This window comes from Brachionichthys hirsutus, chromosome 6, assembly GCF_040956055.1.
Source record: "Brachionichthys hirsutus isolate HB-005 chromosome 6, CSIRO-AGI_Bhir_v1, whole genome shotgun sequence".
Lineage (NCBI taxonomy): Eukaryota > Metazoa > Chordata > Actinopteri > Lophiiformes > Brachionichthyidae > Brachionichthys > Brachionichthys hirsutus.
The window spans coordinates 13,197,700-13,210,394 of NC_090902.1; the positions used below are offsets into that span (position 1 = coordinate 13,197,700).

A 12,695-nucleotide genomic window follows, 5' to 3' on the forward strand; every position below is an offset into this window, starting at 1 on the left:
GAAGCTCAACAAAGAGGAGACACTGAAATGCAGAATGGTGTAAAACAAGTTTAGTTTAACGGCATAAATTAAAGTGCAGCATCCTCGGAGCGAGACCCGCCCAGCCCTGGAAGGACGCGCGTTCACAGTGTGCAAAAATACAGGAGTCACTACGGCGGGAAATAAACCGACTGGCCTTACGGTCGGCATTCGGACGGGTCCGACATGTTCCCAGTCCAAACCTCGTCAGTACATTTAAGAACGGGAAACATCGACGGCTGAACATTCGGAACATCCTGAACCTCGCCGCTAGCAGGAATGGTGGACGACGGGGCTGGCGGACGAGTAGAGCTTCCTCTTCACCAGGCGGTACTCCGGCTTCAGCTTCAACACCTTCTGGGTGTCGAAGATGTGCACGAGCGGGGGCCAGCCGTCGTCCTCGTCTGCCTTGAAGATCACGGAGAGTTCAAAGGTCGGGGTGACGCTTCGGCCCGGCGCGACGCTGCCCACGGCTTTCAGGCCGTCTTTGTGCTCCACGTAGATCTTGATGGAGGCCCCCCGGAGGCCGCAGGGCTCGTCGGCGGAGCAGCGCAGCACGTCCCGGCCCGCCTTGGCGGTCATGTGACGAGGCAGCATCAGCACCTGGCACTGGAGGGCGGCGGCCTTGGCCTCGGTCAGGCAGCGTTCCAGCCGCCGGGTCACGTCCCGCTGGAGGAGACGCTCGGCGTGCTCCGAACCAGCATCCAGGTCGGCTGTGGGGGGACGGAGAAGAATAAGGAAGTGGAATTTTAATAAAAGTTTAAATTGACTTTTTCTTTCAGAGCCTGAAAGTTGTTCCAAAGTGAATAATGAAATAGTTATTCTCCTTTTATCTTGTAATGGTAGAACAGAGGCCTTTGTGTGAGCAGCTGATAAATGATCATCAGCTGATGCAAGATCAGGGTCAATTACATCAGCCGCATCACCACCGGGCTACATGTTCATCCGCCCACAGATATAGCTACCTCAACTTTCACATTACTGTGGAGTAGAGTACTTACATCAACTTTAAAGAAGTTTTATTTGTAGTTCCTAATGACGTAAACCTTTTTTTTGTAGTTCCTAATGACGTAAACCTTTTTTCTGTAGTTCCTAATGACATAACCTTTTTTTGTAGTTCCTAATGACATAACCTTTTTTTGTAGTTCCTAATGACGTAACCTTTTTTTTGTAGTTCCTAACGACGTAACCTTTTTTTTTGTAGTTCCTAATGACGTAACCTTTTTTTTTGTAGTTCCTAATGACGTAACCTTTTTTTTGTAGTTCCTAATGACGTAACCTTTTTTTTGTAGTTCCTAATGACGTAACCTTTTTTTGTAGTTCCTAATGACAGAACCTTTTTCTTTGTAGTTCCTAATGACAGAACCTTTTTCTTTGTAGTTCCTAATGACAGAACCTTTTTTGTAGTTCCTAATGACAGAACCTTTTTTTGTAGTTCCTAATGACAGAACTTTCTTTGTAGTTCCTAATGACAGAACTTTCTTTGTAGTTCCTAATGACAGAACCTTTTTTTTTTGTAGTTCCTAATGACAGAACCTTTTTTTTTGTAGTTCCTAATGAGAGAACTTTTTTTTGTAGTTCTAATGACAGAACTTTAAAGGGAACTCACGAGGCGAGCTGTTCTCTCCGTCGCTGCTTTCGACGCTGCCGCGACGAACCGGTGACGTCAGCTGGGAGAAGTACTTCCCTATCATCGCTAGAACGCTCTCTTCCTCCGACAGAAAAGGTAGTCCGTGTCCACACAGAGCAGCCGCGGTGTGCAGCATCCCCACTCGCGTCCGTGAAGCTCCGGTATCTCCCCCGAACGTGTCGTCTTCGCGTTATCCATGTATCGTGTCAGAGCAGAGAGTGGAGCGACGGCTGCCGGTGGCGGCGGAGCTTTTATACCGAGCGGAACGGTTGCGTCAGCTGAGTGTGACGTGTGGGCGGGGCCAAACACACTGGTCCAATCGGGAAAGGTCCCGATCTGCGGCTCACGCAACACGGGCGGGAGGTTGCGCTGAGGAAGAGGAGGCTGCTGCGGGTCCCGGAGAGAAGAGATAACAAGTAATAGTGGGAAAATGGATCACCTCGCAGTTGTGATTCCTTCCAATCAAAATGCTTCATGAGACACCAGGGCTACAATTTCATGAGTCAAATCTGAAGGTCCGTAGAATACGCACTACAAAGAAAGGTTTTTGTATTGCCGTCTGTGGAATAGACTGAGTAAGGAAACGAAAAATATGTTGAGTTTGACTTTATTTTTTAATTGGACCATTGTGTCTGCAAATAAAGATTTGATTGATTGTTTGATTGATATTTAAAAGAAGGCACAAAGAAATGATTTTGCAAACATACAAGGACAATAACTAACACACTCGCTCGTGGGTCCAAACATGGTGTGAAATACTGTCTTCATTAGCAAGAAAAGTTGGTTATACAAAGGTAAAGAATGTTAAGTACATTGGCTAGTAAATTTATAATTGAAGATAATGTTTAAGTTAAGAAGGGGTAGGATTAAATAAGTACGTACTTCTTCCTGCTCCTTTTTGCTCATGTAAATTGCATAGTTAGTGCATTATGGCTATTATTTATTATTTGAGTTATTATTGTTAATTAATATTACATGTGCTGCGTGTGTGTGAATATGTCTTTATATATGTATGTACAGTATATATATGTATTTATGTATATGTTTATGTATATGTGTGCGCATGTATTTGGCATTGATTTATCATTTTATTTTATTGTTGTTTACATGGTCGAAATAAATAAATAAATAAAGATGATTGATTATTAGAATGTAGCCTCACACAGCGCTTCCTCCTTCATTCGTTCATTCTTGTAACTAAACTGTGAATTGTTTTCTTCACATCGTGTAAATGGCAGCTTGGTGAACACACACAGACAGAATGGTGATCGGTTTGATACTCCTAATGATCCAGCCTGGGCTGAGACCGTCACAGGGGATCTCCAGGACTGGATGTGCCTGATTCCAGCGGGTATCCTGAGCTGTCCTCATGCTGAGTTTGTGGAATTCATTGGTTTTCGGTTAAGTCCACGGTGAAGAAGATGAAGGAAAGAGTCAATGACGAGAATTAATAACTTGTGGAAAGATAATTGATTTTATTCATTCGTACATCAGTTTGTTTAAAAACTGCTGATACGTTTAATGGGCACATCGGCTGTGGCCCGCAAGAGCGTTGTGCAGACATTTGTTTTTGTAAAATGCTGAAAAGTAAAAGTGAATCAGAGTTGATGTGTATTTGTAACTGATTTCTAATCTGTAAATGGGGTTTTAATGTTAAAATTAAATATTTGTTGCTGACTCCATTCTGGATCCGACCCAGATGATATTCAGTGGTGAGATAGAGCTCCCCCCCCCCTACATGACTGTTAAATTCCCTAAATATCGGTCAATAATCAATGGAGATATTGAAGAACAAATTACAGACAGACGCCGGCGATTACAAAACCTCGGCGGATATTTTTACAGCAGGAAGGTATCGATATATTTTCAGAACTATGCAATTGCATATGTAATATTTATAATTTAATTAAGTATGTAGTAGTAAATACAGTAATTTAGCAGCATGTTAAGGAGTAGTTACATTTTACTGGCCCTTTGAGGGCAACCGTAATGCTGATGTGGCCCTCGGAGAACATGAGTTTGACACCCCTGATTTACACTCACATGCACACTGATTTTAGAGACGGTAGTTCACCTGAACTGCAGTTTTTTGGGCTGTGCGAGGAATCTGGAGAACCTGAAGGGAACCCAATCATAGGCATTAGAACCCAGGACCTACTTACCGCCGCCCTTCATACAGAATATGGCCAAGATCAAATAAAATAATGCATTTATTCTCAAAATGCACCTGTATTCTGTATCTTGTTTATATAAGTACTAGAAAAAGGTATTGAGGGAGAATGAAATGTCACTGACATGTCAGTAATGAAAGCAAGCAATTAACCAAATACGTGTGCTGTGTAAGGCATGAACTAACTGTTCATACCCACACAAGTTCTAACAGTACGTTTAAGTACCTGGAGGTGTTTTTTTGAGAACCCTATTGAGAACGTGATGGTCATGGCGGCAATCATTTACAGAAGTCTCACTTCTGCAGAGTTTGCAGGTTCTCCCCGTGTCTGCGTGGGTTCTCTCTGGGTTCTCTTCCTCCCACCTCCAAAAACACGCAAATTACATGAATTGGTGACACTAAATTGTCCGTAGGTGTGTGTGTGTGTGTCTGCGATGAACTGGCGGCTTGTCCGGGGTGTGCCCCGCCTCTCGCCCGTTGAATGCTGGGATAGGCTCCAGCAGGACCTATCCCAGCGCATGAACAACGGATGAGCTCCTAGACCTCTGGTCTAGACATCCTGCATGATCCCTGCCTTCATCACAAGTGAGTCACATGGTCTGACACAAAGTCACACCTGGTGGGGCGTCGGTTCAACGCCCGGCGGCGTCCATCCGATCCAGAGCCACAGTTAGTTAAAAGATAGCGTTGTTCCTCCTTGTATCGATAATTATATATATATATAAAGAGATCAGGAGAACATATCATGGAAAAGTCGTATTAATTATTAAATATCACATTCATTGTAGTTTTTAGTTTTAGAAGGTTTCTTGTGCTGACCCTGATTTTGGCTGAACTGGGACACCTGCGTTATTTACCTAAACTCAGCTCTTTGTGCTGTATATTAATTAAAATCAGGGAATCAGGCTTGATATTAAATCAGATCTTCCCTACCGGACAGACGGGAGATCAAATATTGTAATTCTTTTCCTGTCTCGTCTGACTCACCAACGTGGGAAAGCCCACTGCCGTGGAAAAGCAGCCGCCAGCCGGTCCCGGTCAGTCTCGATGACGTCACAAAGAAACTCGAGGAAGTGTCTTTCAGGGGAACCACAGCGTGTGGTGACCTCTGACTGTGCACTATATGCTCACCATTGGACAAATCCTGAAACCCAGTCAGGTCTTCACTTTCATGTCAGTTAAAATGCTGCCACATATAAAATAAGAGTATTTTCCAATCTAACTTGTGCAATCATGACTCATTCAGCTTCCATAGCGTTTCGGTGGATGATGAGTCACAGTGAAAACCCAAATGTGGGACGTGCATCCACCTGCACCCAGCTCAGATAACGTCACGTAGACGTGACTGACGTTCAACCGTTACCCGACTTTGGGCATTTACAAATGAGGAATTGGATGATGCTTCATGGAGGGTTTGCTTTAAAGTAATTATGCAAAACATTGTGGTGACCAAAGAGGTCATTCTTGATTTCAGGTGATCCTCCATGACATGTGATTCTCTGTAAGTACAAATTGGAAGTATTTTGAGTTAACCCTTAACTGTCCTGCAGGTGAAGTGGAGAGCCCATCAAATGCTTGCATTTCACTTCCATGGGACACTGGATGAAAGGTAAGGGGACGGAATAAAGTCATCAGGTTTAGTGCTCTGTGCACCATGAAGTGTTAGCTTCATGATGGCGTGGAAAGTCCACAGAGCCCGATTCATCCTCTGGGAATAAATGGAAGTTGATTATTCCTTTCTATTGATTTGAAGCGCTCGACAGTAGTAGTAACACCAGTAAGAAGTCATATGTTTGCAGAGTATGTAACAAGTGTCACATAAATAACAGTATCCTTAAAGTCCACATGAGAATCCACGCTGGCGAGGAATCGGATGATGCTTCATGAACGTTTTGCTTTAAAGTAATTATGCAAAACATTGTGGTGACCAAAGAGATCATTCTTGATTTCAGGTGATCCTTCATGACATGTGATTCTCTGTAAGTACAAATTAGAAATATTTGGAGTTAACCTTTAACTGTCCTGGTGTTTCATTCAATAACCACATTAACTATATACTGTATATATCTATATTTATTTATTATTTGCTCTCAACTCAGATGATCATATTCACCATCCCACATTATTAAACAGTCTGTAAATAGTGTCGTCGACCCGTGAAGATCCTTGCAGTGTGTCTTTGGGGATTCAGGTCAGACCTGTTCCTGGTCGTCAACCATCCTGAATAAATCTCATGTCAGCATCGGAGTGTTTGTTGCATTAAAAAAAAAAAGAAAATCCTCCTATTACAAAGAAGAAACTTAGAAGTGACCAGCGGATACAAAGCTAACATGCTAATGCTAAGAAGGCATTATAATTTCCAATGATCCTCATTTTAGTGTGGCACATCAGCATGCTAACATGCATTACAGTGCAGCACAGTCAAACGCTGACCTGCACCATGAAGCGTTAGCTTCATGATGGCGTGGAAAGTCCACAGAGCCCGATTCATCCTCTGGGAGCCATGAACGTGTGTAACAATAATTGTGGTAAATCCAGTAGGTGTCCACATGGCACCGCGTGGATCTCCGTGGACACCTATTGACCCGCGGATGATTTTAAATGAGGCTTGGTGCCGTTGACCTATACTTCATATGTTCATCAGAGGCGTTTGAACGTGGATCTGGCCTGTCGGACTGCGTAAAGTTCATATATGTGGTCTGAAGCGAGGAAAGTGAAACTATTAGCTCATTAAACCAAATTAGAGTCCAATATCGTTCTGATTCTGACCACTTTAAACAAAGTCTCTGTCCTTCCCCTCGTCTTCACACCACGCCAGAGCAGACGCGTCTTATCAGCAGCTCTGGCAGAACGATGTTCCTCGTACGATCGTTGAATGTAAAGGATCGGATCTCTAAAGGTGTGGAGGGGTGACTCCAGAGAAAGGCCCGAGACAAACATGGGCCTGCTGCTGTCTTAGAGAGCTTCTAACACCCCGTTGTTTGATTAGCCTCGCCGAAGGGGAGGCGAGGGTATTGCAACTGGGCCCGTTTGTTTGTCTGTTTGTCTGTCCGAGCGCATAACTCAAAAACTAGTAACCCAATCGACTTGAAATTTTTACACAAGCAAGGTCCTATCCGTGGCTCAATCCTCCCCGAGAATGACTTTGATCCGGATCTGGATCCAGATTCTAGAATTATTTTTACATCTGGAATTGTGCCTGTGCTGTAAACTGCCACTTTAAGAGGGAGGGACACGAATGGCATGATGGGAAAAAGAGTCCAGAAGGAGTCTTGTAGTACGTTCCGGAGCAGCAAGCTAGCGCAGGTTTGGCCCCTCTGATCCGGAAGCCCTGTTTACTGTCTCACAAGATCCAATAGTCTTTTGGAGGCGAGGGTCTGCAATCTCTGATTGTCTTTCTAGTTTTTTTTACATTTCTCGCTATAAATCATCTGAACGTGCAGGATTGAAAAACAGTTCAGGCGAACTGAGACTTTTCTGGGCTGTTCGGGAGGCAGATGGGCGGTAAACATATCTGATGCAACCTTGCCAGGAATTTCAGCTGCAGCTGCTCCGGTCATGAGGCGCGTGCGTCTGCACGAGGGAAACCCGTAACCACGGCGGCGTCAGGTGTCTTGTGACTGCTTCTTTTTTTTTTTCCAGCATTCAGTAAATTTTGCATGAATTGAAACACACTTTGAGATCAAATCTGCTTTACAAATGTAATTAAAGTAAACACTGTTTTACAAGCTGAGACTGTGAAGAGACTAGAGCGCTTCTAAACTAATTTAATACAGTTTAGCAAGGCTTCGGCAGAATATCACGTGTTGCAACAATTTCCTCAGCAACAAGGACAATCTATCGTACCTTCCGCCGTAGCTGCTGTTTGATCTATCACTCTACACACTGACTGATATCTAAAGATAAGTCAGGACAAATGTGTTTCTCCTTCGCATTGATTCTGGTGACGACAGCGCGTTATCACATGTTTCCACCTCACGAGGTCTAAGCCTTTTGTCTCTTCCGCTTCCTGGAGAGAAAGCCTCTCAGAATGTCCTTCACTGAAATTCAACTCTTCTAACATCACGCTGGCCTTTATTTTGGCGGTGTAGAACGGGCTTGTTTGTGGCGCCTTCACGCCGAACAAGCCAATTCAGAGCTAAGATTTTGTTGTGAACAAACACGCCATTAGAAGTCTGTCCAAGCTGCTCTCCTGCTCATTGACACAGAAAAGTGCCAGATTGTGGACGGAGCACCTTGAGAGTCCGCCGTCACCCGGTGAGAAGACGAGATGATTCTGCTTTCTCATCGTGCCTCTGATCATTTTCTTTTGTTCCCTCCAACTAAAAGTCGATCCATGTTAAATATATTAAATATACTAGAGGAAAGGTGTGAAATACTATCTTCATTAGCAAAAAAAGTTGGTTATACAAAGGTAAAGAATGTTAAGTACATTGGCTAGTAAATTTATAATTGAAGATAATGTTTAAGTTAAGAAGGGGTAGGATTAAATAAGTACGTACTTCTTCCTGCTCCTTTTCGCTCATGTAAATTGCATAGTTAGTGCATTATGGCTATTATTTATTATTTGAGTTATTATTGTTAATTAATATTACATGTGCTGCGTGTGTGTGAGTATGTCTTTATATATGTATGTACAGTATATATATGTATTTATGTATATGTTTATGTATATGTGTGCGCATGTATTTGGCGCTGTTTTATAATTTTATTCTTTGTTGTTTACATGGTCGAAATAAATTTAAAAAAATAAAAAAAATAAAGTTATAATCTGATCATTTATTTCAGTGTCACACTGGGAGACAAAAAAAAAAGACATGAAATTCATAAAAGGTTCTATAAATACACAAATGTAATCGTCAGCACTCATGAGGATAAACTGAAAGATGGAAAACCCCAGGAAGGAGTGAACATAGTTACGTCTATACCGTTGCCTGTTGTCCACCCATTGAGCAGGACGAGTTCACACACACACACACACACACACACGCACACACACACACACACACACGCACACACACAACAGACCCATGAGAGGCATATTATATGTACAAAAAAATAATCCCCCAAAAACGTGCATTACCACGTGTCGCATGTAGGCGGTGCTGCTGCTGCGCTTTACAGCAGGACCTCCCGGCTGGTGGAGTCTGAGGTTGAACCAGTAGGTGGCGGTCATGCTGAGCCGTGGAACAGAAAGCTCGACGAGGAGTTTTCATACATAAAGCGTCAAATTCTAATCTAAAGCGTCGCAGTCTCAAAATATTTCATGTGAAGATATGAGAGAGAAAACCATCCTTACAGCGTCACAAACTATTAAATAGTATCATGTTTATTTAAATCTATGCGATTTATCTCAGCCACTAACTGACATGAACTCTTTTGTCAATTCATACATGAAGAAAATACTTTAAAAATGGTCAGATCAATCTCTGCTGGAGCCCTGTGATGAACTGGCGCCTTGTCCAGGGTGTGCCCCGCTGCCTGCACGACGGTTGTTGGGATAGGCTCCAGCACGACCCGTCAAAAATCATCACCTTTATGTGTAAAATCTTTGTTTGAAAAGTAACCTCAGCTATACGATAATTGTGAAGTGAAAAGTTTAATGACTTATGAGATAATTATTGAAATACCGTAAAACTGAATTAAGGCTACAGGATCAAACTTCTAAAGTCAAACAGCCGCTGTCACATTTTCTGCAACTGTAAAATAAAGGAATGTCAGATTGAGCCAGAACGTTTCTCACTTTGAAACGGAGAATTGGAGGCTATTTCTGGACGCGCCTGAAACTCAGAGTGCTTTCAAGCAGTCCCAATGTCTTTTCCTTCAGCTCTACAACAGAGGTGATTTGGAGTTCAGTCATTGTTAGATATGCGACATCAAACATATTGAATTTAGAGCACGTTTGACGTGCTATCATGAAATATTCAAAGAGCAGGTGCAGAAACGGTCCCTTGGGTCTGTCACTTTACTGGGACTGTTTCTCTCCGCATCACAACCAGCATTTAGCAGGAAGGTGAGCGCCGCTGAAACCGCAGATCCTCTTGCCTGCAGCGTTTTAAGGATGGGACTGGATATTTCTGTCACGCTTCAGGGGACGTGTTTTTAAAATACGATGGGTAACTTCAATCCATCCAAAATGCAATCCTTTCCCAACCCAATTCCATATTAGAACTTATTATATTAATGTCTGTTATTTACCTCTCTCGATTCCTGCCTTCTTCCCAAAGCATGCTGAGATACCATAGAATGAATTGACAGCATCTCCGGATTCAATATAGATGAAATTCTGTGGTAATATAGACGCCCTACCCCCCTCTCCCACCCCCACCCCACCCTACATGCTGCAGACCAGAAATATCGGTCAATAATCAATCAAGATATTGAGGAACAAATTTTGAAGCTCCATTGACTGCAATGTTAACGGAAATTTCAAAGTGATCCAGAATCCAGGATCTCTTCAGTATCGTCACCAAAATTCTGTTCCCGTTAAGATTCTCAGCATTTCCTAAAAATGTCGTCCAGAACCTTTTTAATAATCCTGCTAACAAATAAACAAACAAAAAGACAAACAAACCAACGCAGGCGAAAACATCATCATAAATAAATGTACGTGTTTGATGGTTAAATATTTAAATGTCTTAGTTATTTTTTGATAATACCTTTAAACACTTTAACGGAAGAGAAATCGAATGTTAAATTATTATTATAACAGTAATTCGATAATGCGGTTTTGTCGGGGGGGTGAGAACATATTAAAGGTTTTCTAGGGGTGTGAGGCATAGAAAAGTTTGGGAACCCCTGATCTAAATAATGGGCATTTCTATTCTAACCTGTAGGTATTAGTTACGGCCCTGCCGACCTCCCTGTGCTCCTCCGGTACTCTGCTTGTACACAGCCAGACTCCTGGCCTGTCTGCTTCATGGTTGTTGTCATGGAAATGTCGTCCTTGTCCTCTAGCTTTTATAAAATGTTGGCACCATCAAGGGTGAGGAGTTCCCTGGAGTCGAGGCTTCAGAAGAGACAGCTGGCTTTAAGTAGGTGTGAAATGGGATGCAATGGGAGGGCCGGCCCACGCAGCCATTCAGCTGTATTTATACGTGTATCTGTCTGGAATCACTGCAATACTACAACCCCATAAACCAATAGGAGTTGAATATTAAAACACTTTAACTTGATATTCTTGTAGAATACAGAACAGGTTAGAAGTGACTCGAGTTTGTGCAATAAAAGTGATTATATTTGGAAGCAGGCCGCAGAGTGAAGGCACGGAAGCCCCTGACCTCTGCTCAGGAAGTCCAGAAAGGGGCATTCCTGGAAACGATGGCGTTTTCCACACCGGCTGATTTGCAGGCTTTTAGCGTCGTTTCAACCTGAGCAGGGTCAAATTATAATAGCTGCCATTTCAACGTACACCCCGACTGCCTCGCCATCACATCGTGGGGCCGTACAGGCAAGGGGAGAACATACAAACTCTGCACAGATAGGACTCGGACCTGCTGCCTTCTTGCTGTGAGGCAACGGCGCTAACCACTATGCCACCGTACCCCCCCCCCCCCTATCATTACTACTATTATTTATTTTTTCTGTTATTTTGACTGTTGTTAAATGGTATGTAATATAATGTGAAATACTGGAACCGCGTATCTCTTCCAAACCAGTTTATTATTTATTAAAGACTCACAAGCAAACAAGAAACTAAAACAGAAATGGCGGGACTAGAACATGCAGGTATGTCTTCACTGTCTCCGTTATGAGCAACGCATTGTTCATGCTGATAATTACAATCTGGGCAGCTCGGCGGTGCAGAGATTGCGCTGTTTGCAGGTTCTCCCCGTGTCTGCGTGGGTTCTCCCCGGGTTCTCTTCCTCCCAGCACCAAATACATGCAGCTTAGGTGAATTGGTGACACTAAATCGTCCATAGGCGTGAGTCTGTAACCCGCCTCTCGCCCTTAGACTGCTGAGGGGCGCCAACACGACCCAGTTACGGATAAAGGATGGATATTTAATATGATCGGAAGTTAAGTAGGAAAGTTCCTCTGTTTGAAACTCTCCGGTTTTCTTTTTCATTTTCAGGATTGTCTGGCCGGATCCATGATGAGCAGTAAGGAATAAATGGTCAACAGTATCCATACCAAAGGTTCATGCATATTTTATTCAAGAGTAAAAAAAGTGGATCGTCCCATGGGGCATGCGTACAGTGTTAGTGACTGGGGAGTCAAAACAAAGAGAGAGAGAGGGGGAGAGAGATTAAGAAAGTCAGAACCGTGGCACAATTTCTATGGCACAGGTTATCCCGGGGGGGGGGGGGGGGGGCTGGGGTTCACCTCTCTCAAAGAAACACAACAAGATCAACCAAGGAGCAACGAAGCATGAAGAGCAACCAGCAGAGAGAGCTTAAATATTAAGAATAATGTCTGTAATAAATAGAATCATAATAATAATAGGATCAATAAAGAAAGGACACGTTTGCTGTTTAATGGTGATATAATGGTGTTAAAATATGTCCTGCTTCATTTCGCTTTAAATGTTCACCATGCAATCATGCTCTTGGCTGCCTGGATGCCCGCGCCTCTGTATATTATATGGCCATTCACCAACGCTAATACCTGTTTATCGTTATTCATATGTATCCTTAAAAACAACTCCTGAACATTGACAAAGGGGGGGGGGGGGCGTGGAGCCGACACTTTGATAGAAGTCCTCTGTACAGTGTTGAAAGAAACGAGAAACACAAGGAAAACGTAAAAATAACAAACAAAACGAATACAAAAATAAATAAATTAACATTATGTACAAAATAAATTAGCCATTATTCTTCAGTTCATTTATATTAGCCAATAAAACAAAAAGAAAAACAAAAGTATTCCTACCATAGT

At 42.8% G+C, this 12,695-nt stretch overlaps 1 protein-coding gene across 1 annotated transcript; it reads right to left on the reverse strand.

The window, feature by feature from the left end:
• Positions 1-35: 35 nt before the first annotated feature.
• si:ch211-39i2.2 (DNA damage-inducible transcript 4-like protein-like) lies at positions 36-1,867 on the reverse strand. Its single transcript, XM_068740411.1, has 2 exons — positions 1,628-1,867; positions 36-731 (listed from the first exon to the last, which is right to left on the reverse strand). The coding sequence occupies exons 1-2, from the start codon at positions 1,782-1,784 to the stop codon at positions 289-291; spliced, it is 600 nt and encodes a 199-aa protein (XP_068596512.1). The 5' UTR covers positions 1,785-1,867; the 3' UTR covers positions 36-288.
• Between the last annotated feature and the right edge of the window lie 10,828 nt (positions 1,868-12,695).